A 12,607-nucleotide genomic window follows, 5' to 3' on the forward strand; every position below is an offset into this window, starting at 1 on the left:
ACAGGTCAGATCTGAACTTAAGATGGACAAGTTGTCAGGGTGAGAGGGACAGTAACTGAGATGGGGGGCAGTTTTACAAAGCATTGGGGCCTGTCTGCATTGTACCTGGAGCGATCTTTGACCAGGGGTTCCTGTTAACAACAAGCCTCCACAGGCCTCAAAGAATAAGAAAGGAGTCAGGCTTATCCAGTCTTAAACAGGACTAAAGTCTGCATTTTTCCTGTGTGATGAGGAATTATTGGGCCTTCAGTGAGGGCAGGCTCCTTCTTGGGTAGAAGAGAACAGTTAGGAAAAGTGAGAATGTGCTTCTGTGGGCAATTCCCTTCTCAAGGCTTAATTAAAGCCAGAATGTATATTTTTAGTCTGCTTTTGCATTTGTGACATTTAAATATTCAGATTTTCAATGAGACAAAGCCTATGCTGAAATTTACATATAAATATATTGAAATATATTTAAATATGAGTCTTCTTCATACCTTTTTTCTTAATGTTCCCAAGCTGTCTGCACTTCCACAAGGGGATCAGTCTCTGGGAAATGAAGAATAAAGGTGTCTAAAGAGAGAAGTAGCGAGAGATTTGCTGGGAAGTTGATGTACTTGGGTAGACCTAACATTATATATCAGTTCAGTTCAGTCGCTCAGTTGTGTCCAACTCTTTGCGACCCCATGGACTGCAGCACACCAGGCCTCCCTGTCCACGACCAACTCCCAGAGCTTACTCAAACTCGTGTCCATTGAGTCGATGATGCCATCCAACCATCTCATCCTCTCTCATCCCCTTTTCCTCCCACCTTCAATCTTTCCCAGCATCAGCATCTTTTCAAATGAGTCAGTTCTTTGCATCAGGTGGCCAAAATATTGGAGTTTCAGCTTCAGCATCAGTCCTTCCAATGAACACCCAGGACTGATCTCCTTCAGGATGGACTGGTTGGATCTCCCTGCAGTCCAAGGGACTCTCAAGAGTCTTCTCCAACACCACAGTTCAAAAGCATCAATTTTTTGGCGCTCAGCTTTCTTTATAGTCCAACTCTCACATCCATACATGACTGCTGGAAAAACCATAGCTTTAACTAGGCGGACAGTTTACAATTTGAGGAATGATTTTGTTTGTTTAGATTACAACTTTTCAGAGTGACAGTTTATTCAGGCCAGAGGTCAGTCCCCAGCCATGCAGACTGGTAGATGTATGTGTGTATTTATTTTAATCTATTTAGAAAGGCTACAGGCTTCCTGAAACTGGCTTGGAGGCTTCCTCCTCAGACCTCAGGAGTTATGATTCATAGAAATAGAGCAAATTTGATCAAATAACAACTTGAAGCATCACTCAAATAACTAGCTTTACAGTCCATATTATCACCATGCTAATAACTAGTTACCTATACGTGATACATGGACCACCAACTTTAAATGATTTTGACAGTCATGAACTGCATTTGAATCACTGAAATAGGACTGGATATAATCTAGCCTCCCTCAAGTGAGTTAGCAGGTACTTTTAAGATCCTACAGGGTCTCTCAGTTATCACTGCAGTCATCAATAATTATGCACCAAGGGTAGTATATAAATGCAAGAGGATACACATTGTTTCCAGCTGATAGAAGACAAACTTGATTTCACTGGGTATCAGAAGTTTGTTTTTTTTTTTAAGTGAAGGGAATGTTGACAGACTATTGCATAACAAAGAATAGTACGATCTAATGGGGAAAATTGGCTTGAATTGTGGGTGTCTTCCTGATTTCATCACCTTCGATAGTTGACATTTCCATTTCTCATTTTCTCTCAGTTACTCATCTATAAATGGATGTTCAAATGTTAATAGGGACCCAAACAAATTTAGCAACTTCCTGCTCTGATAAATTATACTATGGAGCCAGTTTTATTGTGATTCTTTCTTCCCATGTCTGTTTCTCCTCCTGGAGTTTGGGCTGTGTGGTGCATGAATTGTTGAAGGAATGAAACAATTCTTTGGGAAGAAAACAGAAGCTACCAAGACAAGCCAGCAGGGTGGAGCTTGTGCCTTCCACCAGGGGTCAGTAAAACTTTCGCAAGGCCCCTAGAATGGCATCCAGACTCACGTAAGGATAACTTCTTTGTCACCATTTGTTTCTCAGAAAACACTCACCAACGAGAGGATGTCCTGTCATGGAAAACAGCTGCCAGTTTCAAGTTGTGAAATACACATGGATGACACAGCTAAATATAAATGTGTATGACTTGGACCATGTCAAGCACTAGAGTTAAGATCATAGAGGAAATTCTCAATTTAAATGTGCAGTTTTGATAAACACTAAGACAGACTATCTTGCCTAATAATCAATCACAGGCTAAGTATCCAGCGACTCGGCTTATTGGCTTGACTCTTGTCATTGTTTCTGTACCGTGAAGACGGGACTTAAGTTTCCCTCTCTCCTGGCTTGCCGTCCTGGCTTCCAGTTGTTACTGTAAGGAATAAAGACTTGAGGAAAATGGACCTGAATCTGAGCAAACTCCAGGAGATAGTGAAGGCCAGGGAAGTCTGGCATGCTGTAGTTCGTGGGGTTGCAAAGAGTGAGACACAACTTAGCGACTGAAGAACAATATAGGCTTGACTTCCTGCTTCCATTTTTGCTCTACTGTCAGTGAGAGGGAGCTGTTAAAGATGGAAATCAGATCATGTCACTCCCCTGCTTAAAATCCTTCAGGACTTATCCATCCCACTGAAAAGAAAAGCCCAGTACTTTGCCCGACCTGCAGCACCAGGGCATGTACAAGTGCCCACAGCTTCTCTCTCTCCCTCCTGTCCTCTTCCGTGCACTCAGCATGCTCCAGAAACAGTAGCCTTTCTGCGGATGCTCTAACTCAGTGGTTCTCAAAGTGTGGTTCCTAAACCAGCAGCATCAGCATCTTCTGTGTAGTGGCTAGAAATGCAAATTCTTGGGCCATACCCAAACTCTACTGAATCATAAGTTCTGAGGCTGGGCCCCAGCGATCTGTGTTTGAACCAGCCTGTCTAGGGATTCTGTTGCCTGCTGAAGTTTGAAAACCTCGGGTGTCACTCCTCAGACTCCTTCTGCCTCAGGACCATGTACCGGTCAGACCCTTTGCGCGGTATGCTCTTCCCAGGGCTCTTTCCTCATCAGCTGGACATCAGCTGAAATGTTAGCACCTCACCAATCATCCTATATTTTATCTTATTTAAAGTCTTTTTTTTTTTAAAGGAGTGTATGCACAATTTTATTTATTTTTTTAGGGAGAGTGTGCACAAGTTTATTTTTCTGTAGTGGTGTTAAATTTTTAAAGTGTTTATTGAATTTGTTACAATATTTTTTCTGTTTTGTGTTTTTTTGGCCATGAGGCATGTGGGATCTTAGCTCCCCAACCAAGTATTGGGCCAGCACTCTTTGCATAGGAAGGCAAAGTCTTAACCACTGAACAGCCAGAGAAGTTCCTATTTTATTTTATCTGAGTAAAGTTGATTTACAGTGTTTTGTTAGTTTAAGGTGGACAGCAAAGTGATGCAGTTAAATGTTAGTTGCTCAGTCGTGTCTGACCGTTTGTAACCCTGTGGACTGTAGCCTGCCAGGCTCCTCTGTCCACGGAGTTCTCCAGGGAAGAATACTGGAGTGGGTTGCCATGCTCTCCTCCAGGGGATCTTCCTGACCAGGGATCAAATCTGCTTCTCCTGCATTGCAGAATCTTGACCGACTGAGCCACTACATATACATATATTCATTCTTTTTTAGATTCTTTTCTCATATAGCTTATCACAGAATATTGAGTAGAGTTCCCTGTGCTATGCAGTAGGTCCCTGTTAGTTATCTATCTTATATATATAGCAGTGTGTGTTTTCATCCCAAACTTCTGATTTATCCCTCTTAAGCATCTTATTTAAAGTGAGCCTGTTTGCCTCTCTTCATCTTAATCTATGCCATTTAATTACCCTCTGTGTTCTCTGTATAACTATCTCAAATTGTCTTGCTTATTTATTTACTTGTTATTTTATTATCTCTCCCATTAGAAGGAGATCTGACACTCTATTTATTTTTATACTGTGGATTCTGAGTGCCCAGCATAGGGCTTGCACATAAGATGGACTTAATAACAGTTTCTTAAATTAGTGCCTATGAGGTTTTTTTTGTTTGTTTGTTTGTTTGTTTTTTTATTGTCTGTCTTTCAGAAGGAGATCAGTTAGACTCTCTAAAGGAAGCTGCAGTGTTGTGGCCAAGCCTTGTCATGGGGTCAGAAGATGAGGGTCAAATTCTAAATTCTCCACTTGAAAATCAGCTGATATTGGGTAGGTCATTGAACTGGTTTAATGGGTTACAACAAGGAGTGATTTTGTCTCATTGAAGTGTTTAGCGGTGTCTAGAGATGTTTTTGGTGTCAGCTGAGCATGCAAGTGAGAGTGGGCTGTGCTATTGGCGCCTAATGGATAGAGGCCAGGGATGTAGCTAAACATCCTATAATGCAAGGACCAGCCCCCTACGTTATGCTCAGGAAAATAGCAACAGTGCCTCGGCTGAGAAAACCTGAACTAGAAAATTAGGATTAACACTCTCTTCCTAACTCATAGGGTCCTGACAATGCTCAAGCAAAATTCTTGTCATGAAATTGTTTTGTAAATGACAAAGGACTGTAGGCAAATACCCTCAGTGTTCGTCACCGCACCTTACACAGAGTAGCTGCTTAATAAATACTGGCTCAAGGAACGAATGGATGAATTGGATGATTCCATGAAATGGATGTTTGAATTGCATGAGCCCCTTCCCAGAATTGAGTTTTTATGTCCTCATTTGCAACACGGGATAAGGATAGTACTTGTGTCCTAAGAACCTTGGGAAGATCGCAGAGACGATGCATACAAAGCACGTGGCTCGGGATTTGACACATCTTTGTGAGATTGTCCTTGTTTCACCCTTGGCTATTGCCCCCCCCCACCCCGACCCCGAGAGTTCCCGCTTCCTCCCTCCTAAGTGACTCCCCTCCTCCACTCCCTTGGTTTACACAGCGCTGTCCTGTCTGTTTCAGTGAAAAGGCATCGTCAAGTCCTATTCCGCATTTTTCAGATGAAACACCTGTTATTCAGAAACCACCTGCTCCTGGTTTCCCAGAGTTCCAGAGAAGGGACTGGAACCCAGGCTCCTGTTTCCTGGCTGGGAATCTCTCCACCATGCCTCAACTTTCCCTTGGCTCCTTCTGTTTTCTCACCTCCTACAACCAATCAGCACGTACCCAGCAGAGTTTCCCAACCTTTCTGAGAGCCGGCAGTGCTTACTGTTAGAAACCCCAGCACACACCAACAAAGCATTAAAATGTGCCCACATCAAATAAAATCTGTGTATAACTTTATGAAAATTGGGTTGCCTTGGCAGTCGACAGAAAGTTACATTTTAGAAAATTTAAACACTTATCAATGTAAGTATTTTAGTTTGCTTTTTTACATTTTGAAGTCAATTTTTTCCCCCCTCCAGCAGATGTAATTATAGACTCTTGAAAGGCATTTGTGCCTTTGGTGCTTTACACATTACCAAAAAGGTCTTATTTACTTTTTTGTCCATTGGTGAGTTTCCCATCTTCCTTGTTCCTGTTTGCTTATAATAGTCAATGACCATTCCAGAGTCTGGGAAGCATCTGGAAACTGTTGAGTATCTGGTGGGTGATATTTCATGTAGGTCATGCTGTTGACTTGCAAACATGATCTCATACACCGGTGTCCAGTTTTGTCCAAGAGTGTGACAGTCGAATCTTACATTTGACATATGTGTTGTGGACTGCAAAGGGCTTTCTCATATATTACCCATGTGTACAGTACTTGAGCACAGTCTATATTATGTTACAGTTTCTCTTGATTTTACCAAGAAGAATCCAAAGCTTAGGGAGCAGAAGTGACTGACTTACTCAGAGTTAGAAAGTCAGTGGCAGAACCAAGGTGAGAATTGCTATCTTCTGGGTTTCAAGTGTGCCGTGATGCTTTTGGCCCTGGAAAAATTACTTCTGAAAGAAGAAATTAAGCAAGGATTGAATCACTGGGAATCACTGGGATAGCTTTAGCTTCGTGTGAGTGCACACACGCGTGTGTGAGACTGAAACTGTAGCCTTGAATATTCTTTATTTGCCCTACAGATAGTGGGATCAAATTAATTAATTAGGTCAACAAATACTTATTAGTGATGGACCCTGTTGTAAGTAAGTGCTGGGGATATAGCAGTGAACTAAAAGAGCCTCACAGAGCTCACATTCTAGATGCAGCAGATAAATGATAAGTTGACAAGACAATATATATTTGTAGTATATGATGTCAATTAGTGTTAGGATAAAAATTAAAACAGTTGAGGGGATAGGAAAACTGTGGTGGGGGCGGGGAGTTGCTGTGTTGTTCAGGCAGGTCAAAGGAGGCTCATTTGTAAAGTGGTCTTGAGAAGAGACTTAAAAGGGAGGAAAGATGTAGCGTGTATACCAGGGACAGACTAGCCCAGATGAACATGTGCAAAGGCCCTGAGACAGGGACATGTTTGGCATGTATGAGAAACCACAAGGAAACCAGCCCAGCTGGAGAAGAGTGAGTAGACTGGGATGGAGGGAGAGAGTTATTGGTAGAAAATAAGGTGAAGAGGGGTCTGGTGAGGAGGGATGGGGGCAGTTAGGGAAGATCCTCCAGGACCTTATAGGGGCTTGTGAAGGCTTTGGCTGGGATTCTGATGTATGGCTTCCTTGAGGGCTCTGACCAGAGGAACGACATGATCTGACATACATTGTGAAAGATTTTTGATGGACTGATTTGCCTTATGTTAAGATATTCCTAGTTTGTAATATTTCCATCTCAGACAGGAGACTCAGACCTGCTTTGAGAGACCACGAGGGACACCTTTCTCTTCAAGCGTGTTCAAATGCTGAGGTGAAGTCGAACTTTAGTAATTGATTCATCATTCAGATCAGTGACTGGGCTCCACCCAAATACCAGAGCTACCTATGGCAGCCTTGGGGTTTGAGGAATGAGTAACACAAGGTTCCTGCACTCAGGAAGCCCCTCTTACAGTGAAGAAATACAAACAGACAAACAAAGGATTTCAACTATTGAGAAGGGCTGGGGAGAAAATAAAACCGAGGGAGACGCAATGATGATGCCATTGTAGAGGGCTACTTTAGATTCCAGTTGGCTTTTGAAATGTGCAACTTGAGCAAAAAGTGTTGCATACATAGAACAATTTATGGTATGGTATCTAGTTTCATTAAAAAATATTATTATTCTGACTTTTTAAGTGAGAAGCTGATATTCCATGAGATTAAACCACATGCCCGAGGCGCTCGTAAATGACATCTGGGGGTCTGAATCCAAATTTTCTCTCATTTTCAGAACCAGAGTTTTCTCACAGTGTACACCACTATGGAATGTGACAGTAGGGCTGGATAACCCTGGAGCGTGGGATGAAGGAATCCATAATGGTTAGGGAAGATGGGAAAAATATATCAAAGCAGAAAGAGACACAAAAGAGCAAGGGCTGTAACTTTCTCCCACTAAGGTCACACAGGATGGCTATCAGGAGATAGAGGAGCTGCAGTCCCCATAGCCTCAGTTCCACTGGGCTGAGAAAATCTGCACCCTAATCTCAACAGAAGGGCCTTTGCCTTGCATGGGTGCTCTCAGCAACCCAGGCTGGGGTGGGCCCCTGGGTCACATGAGGTTTCAATCACTGCATTTATCTGCATCACTGTCATTGTATCTGGAAGATGACTGAGGCCTCATTTCTCTCCCAGGCCTGTCTGATTGTGCAGGGAGTACACGTCAAATCTGGAAAAGCTATCTCATCTTTGGCAGAGGCCAGAGATAGGGCAAGACTTCAGAAAGGTACAGCAACGTCCCACCCAGGCCCCTTTACCCCTTTATTAAAAACAAATCTGAAACAACAAATGTCTAAAATTTTCCACTTGATCATTTCACACTGCTTCGTTTATAATGATGTCCTTTGTCCACACCCGCTGGAGTTTCTTTTTTTTTTTTTGCAGCCTTGGGGAAAGCTGGGATGTGTCTGTCCCTGGCTCTCAGTCCCTCCCATAATAAACAATCACTAAACAGCTTGCTGCCCTAGGCAACTGTTTGTCGAGTTTGGCCAGGCCCCTGTGACTTAGGCTGGGGAAGAGGGTGGGAGGTGTTCCCAGTAAAGCAGAATTCAGGCTGCAAGGCCAGGGACTTGGCTTTGACCACAAGTACTGTTTGAGAGCACATCTTTGCAGTCTTGGAGGATCTTTAGAGAGACTCTGGATCTTTATCTGATTTGTCCAGTGATGGGCCCCTGAGGGTAGCAGGGGCTTATGGCCGGGGTGTGGGAGGGCTGTTGAAGGAAGGACTAACTTGTACTAATGGTAAAAAAGGTCATCTCCTGCCTCAAGTGTCTCATCTACAGCTGGCCATTCTACCAGTCATCTATTCCTCAGAGACAGCTCCTTAAAAACCATTCCCCCTCCCCGCAAAAGAGAGTAATATCTCTTTCGGTACTGGGAGGAGCTTAAATCAACCGGGTTATTCTCGGCTATTAGAAGCTCTTTCTTTTTTCCACAGTGTGATTGGATCTCTTGGAAGCTTTCTAGAGAATAGACAAAGGGCTTCCGGAAACTAGGAAAGGATGCGCGGAAAGTTACTGGTGATTTGGGATAGGTGAATTAGTGCACAGACAGATATGAAGAATCGAAACGATTCCTTTTTGGTTGTAGCATTTTCTTTTTATTAATGGGGATTGGGGTGGTTCCTTGGGGGTAAGAAAAAAAAGATGGGCAATGTAGGAGACGCCGGAGATAATGGGTTCCATTCCTGGGTTGCGAAGATGCCCTGGAGGAGGGCATGGCAACCTACTCCAGTATTCTTGCCTAGAGAATCCCGTGGACAGAGGAGCCTGGCGGGTCACAGTCCATGGGGGTGGCAGAGTCGGACACGACTGAAGCGACACAGCAAACATTTAGGGGATAAGGGACCTGTTTAAATGCTTTGTAGAAAGGAAAATTTGGGGCCCTCAGAGGGTGGAAGGTGGGCAGAGAGAGGGCATCCTTCTGGTCAGCGGTCGCTTTCTATGAAGTCTTTTTCTTTTTCCTTTTTCCTCCTGCAGCCCAAGGGCTCGCCCCACTGCTCCACTTTTCGAGCATCCTTCTCCAGGAACCCGAACACTCCCCGCCGCCCGTTCGGGGAGGCGTTCCCGGCAGGCAGCCGAGGAGTAGGAATTCTCGAGGACGACCGGGGCAGCCGGAGCAGCGGGCCGGGGAAGCGCCCGCCGGTCCCTGGTTCCCCAGCCTCAGCGCGCCCGTAGGCGCCTCTGGGAGGCGCTCGTTTCCCGGCGCGGCGGCTGCAGGTGGTGCGGCCCAGGCCGGGGTCCGGATCCCGGCGCGCCGAAGGGCCGCGGGACTCTCTCGGGGCAGCCCCGCGCTCTGCCCGCGGGGGCCGGGCCGAGGCGCCCCGGGGTCCCCGCGCCGCCCGCACCCCCAGCTCCGCGCCGGCGCCTCTGCCGGTGGCCGGGGGTTATGAATGGGCGCAGCGGAAGCACCGCCCCCCCCGGACGTGACGCTTGGCCAATGGCAGCGCGGGCTGCGTGGATGGATGAGGTCAGCGCTGTCGTGTCGGGAATGGAATGTGTAAGTGTAACATTCAGAACCGGGTAACATTCGGCGACCGAACGCGGCGGTCGGCAGCGATCGCGCGGGGGCCTGGGAAGCGCCGCTCGGGGCCGGCACTGCCCGCGGGGAGGACGCGCCGCCGCCGTCACCCAGCGCCGCCGCCGCCGCCTCCAGTCTTCTCCAGCCGGGCCGCCGCGCGTCCCGGGGGCCGGCCCCGCGAGCGCAGGAGTAAACACCGCCGGAGTCTCGGAGCCGCTGCAGAAGGGAATAAAGAGAGATGCAGGGATTTGTGAGGTTACGGCGCCCCAGCTGCAAGATGCACTAGCCGGCTGAACCCGGGGATCGGCTGACTTGTTGGAACCGGAGTGTTCTGCACGGGAGACTGGATGAGTTGAAGTTGCTTTCCAGGGGCTCGTTTTCCACGCTTCCGAGAGGAATCCGAGAGGCAAGGAAATCACTTCGTCTTGCCATTGATTGGGCATTGGGAGCTTTTTTTTCCCCCCCTCTCTTTCTTTTCCACGGTCTTGTTGCATGCAAGAGAATTACAGTCCGCTGCTCGCCCGCCCTGGGTGCGAGATATTCCGCCCCGCTCTCTCCCGTCCATTGTGCAACCCAAAGATGAAAGACCGAAGGGGAGAAAGTTAAAGAAATCGCCCACATGCGCTGGATCAGTCCACGGCTTGGGGAAAGGCATCCAGAGAAGGTGGGAGCGGAGAGTTTGAAGTCTTTACGGGCGGGAAGATGGCGGACTGGAGCTGAAAGTGTTGATTGGGAAACTTGGGTGATTCTTGTGTTTATTTACAATCCTCTTGACCCAGGCAGGACACATGCAGGCCAAAAAACGCTATTTCATCCTGCTCTCAGCTGGCTCTTGTCTCGCCCTTTTGTTTTATTTCGGAGGCTTGCAGTTTAGGGCATCGAGAAGCCACAGCCGGAGAGAAGAGCACAGCGGTCGGAATGGCTTGCACCACCCGAGTCCGGATCATTTCTGGCCCCGCTTCCCGGACGCTCTGCGCCCCTTCGTTCCCTGGGATCAATTGGAAAACGAGGATTCCAGTGTGCACGTTTCGCCCCGGCAGAAGCGAGAGGCCAACTCGAGCATCTACAAAGGCAAGAAGTGCCGCATGGAGTCCTGCTTCGATTTCACCCTTTGCAAGAAAAACGGCTTCAAAGTCTACGTCTACCCACAGCAAAAAGGGGAGAAAATCGCCGAAAGTTACCAAAACATTCTAGCGGCCATCGAGGGCTCCAGGTTCTATACCTCGGACCCCAGCCAGGCGTGCCTCTTTGTCCTGAGTCTGGACACTTTAGACCGAGACCAGTTGTCACCTCAGTATGTGCACAATTTGAGATCCAAAGTGCAGAGTCTCCACTTGTGGAACAACGGTAGGAATCATTTAATTTTTAATTTATATTCCGGCACTTGGCCTGACTACACCGAGGACGTGGGGTTTGACATCGGCCAGGCGATGCTGGCTAAAGCCAGCATCAGTACTGAAAACTTCCGACCCAACTTTGATGTTTCTATTCCCCTCTTTTCTAAGGATCATCCCAGGACAGGAGGGGAGAGGGGGTTTTTGAAGTTTAACACTATCCCTCCTCTCAGGAAGTACATGCTGGTCTTCAAGGGGAAGAGGTACCTGACAGGGATAGGGTCAGACACCAGGAATGCCTTATATCACGTCCATAACGGGGAGGACGTAGTGCTGCTCACCACCTGCAAGCATGGCAAAGACTGGCAAAAGCACAAGGATTCTCGCTGTGACCGGGACAACACCGAGTATGAGAAGTAAGTGGCGGCTTCAGCGGGTTAGCCCCGGGCCCTGCCCCCCTGGGTCCAGGCGTGAGGTTGGGGAATGGGGATGGGACGGGGAGCCCCTCCGGTCCTCTTTTTCTTGCTCCAAGCCTGGGACAGAGCAGCGTGGTTCTCTGGTGTGTGGCTCAGAGCTGAGGACCCAGAGTTGGCGCTCCTCGGGCAAACGGAAAAGCCTGGAGCACTTTCTTGGGCCAAGTACGTGACAGTGTCTCCCTCTTGCTTGGAAAACCTTCAGGGTGATGTGTCTTCTATGAAGGGTGTGGGTTTGATCCAAGTTTGGAACCTGCGCTTCACCGGCGGAGCCAGGAGAGTGTTTGTGAGAGGTTATAGGGACCCCAGAGACTGTGAATCCACCCAGTCTAGGGACCTTCCACCCAAGATTGATGCTTTATTTGCTGTTCTCTCGAGGAGGGAGGGGAAGCTGCTTTCCCTGGAATTCTCCCACCCCCCAATTGTCATCTTTCCGTAAACCTTAAATGTGTGTTAGTAGTGGAAGTGCTCTAATTTTAGCTCCTAAACTTTCTGTGTCTGTCTCTTCCCTACTCCCAGATGGCATTGACTTTTATGAAGGGAGACTGTAAGCCGGTTAGGGCCTGTGGTCTTGCATGCACGCATGCATGCATGCATTCATTCATGTGTGCTTGTTGGTATGTATATATCCTGCCTCCCCCCCTGGGAGAAAGCTGTTTGTAAATCTGGGCCTCAGCTCTACTGCTGTAAACTCCAGTTGCTAATTTAGATTTCCTCTTTCCTTTTGTCTTTATCAATTTGCATGTAAATCGGAGACTGTTACTCTCTGAATGGGTGGTAAGATGCCTCCTTACCCTCTGGAGTGAAGCAAGTTTTGTCCAGTTGCTAAGTAACTGAGCTGGAGACTTTGTAGCCTTTCTCACTCTTCCTTTTCCTTCAGGGTGATGGTAACTGACACACTGGGCTTGGGGAGGTCAAAACTAGTTTCCACCAATGGGCTTTAACCTGAGCTTGGAGGGTCCCTTTCCTGGACAATGGGATGGGAGCTCCAATTTCTCCACATGTGTCTGGCTTTGAAAGAGTTAGTGAGCTCCTACGGTGCATTTCCACGTTACGCCAGTTAAAAACCAGAGCAGCCTTGTGCTACCCAAGGAAGCAAGGGGAGCCTCTCCGCTGAGTACAAGAGTAACTGGCAGAGGTTGGCGGATTTTGCAATTGATTCATGAAATGCGGAATAGGGGA

At 47.1% G+C, this 12,607-nt stretch overlaps 2 protein-coding genes across 2 annotated transcripts in view; one reads left to right on the forward strand and one right to left on the reverse strand.

Annotated features, from left to right (window-relative positions):
* Positions 1-8,685: 8,685 nt before the first annotated feature.
* Positions 8,686-10,112, reverse strand: LOC122450982 (translation initiation factor IF-2-like). The gene has a single exon (XM_043483367.1). It carries the CDS (start codon positions 10,110-10,112, stop codon positions 9,261-9,263), a length of 852 nt encoding a protein of 283 aa, XP_043339302.1. The 3' UTR covers positions 8,686-9,260.
* Positions 10,113-10,190: 78 nt separating this feature from the next.
* EXT1 (exostosin glycosyltransferase 1) overlaps positions 10,191-12,607 on the forward strand; it is a 308,538-nt gene continuing 306,121 nt past the window's right edge. Inside the window, exon 1 of the mRNA XM_043483365.1 lies at positions 10,191-11,368. Coding sequence (XP_043339300.1) covers positions 10,407-11,368 — 962 coding nt within the window. The 5' untranslated portion in view covers positions 10,191-10,406. The remainder of the gene's footprint in view (positions 11,369-12,607) is intronic.

Source organism: Cervus canadensis, chromosome 12 (genome assembly GCF_019320065.1).
Source record: "Cervus canadensis isolate Bull #8, Minnesota chromosome 12, ASM1932006v1, whole genome shotgun sequence".
NCBI lineage: Eukaryota > Metazoa > Chordata > Mammalia > Artiodactyla > Cervidae > Cervus > Cervus canadensis.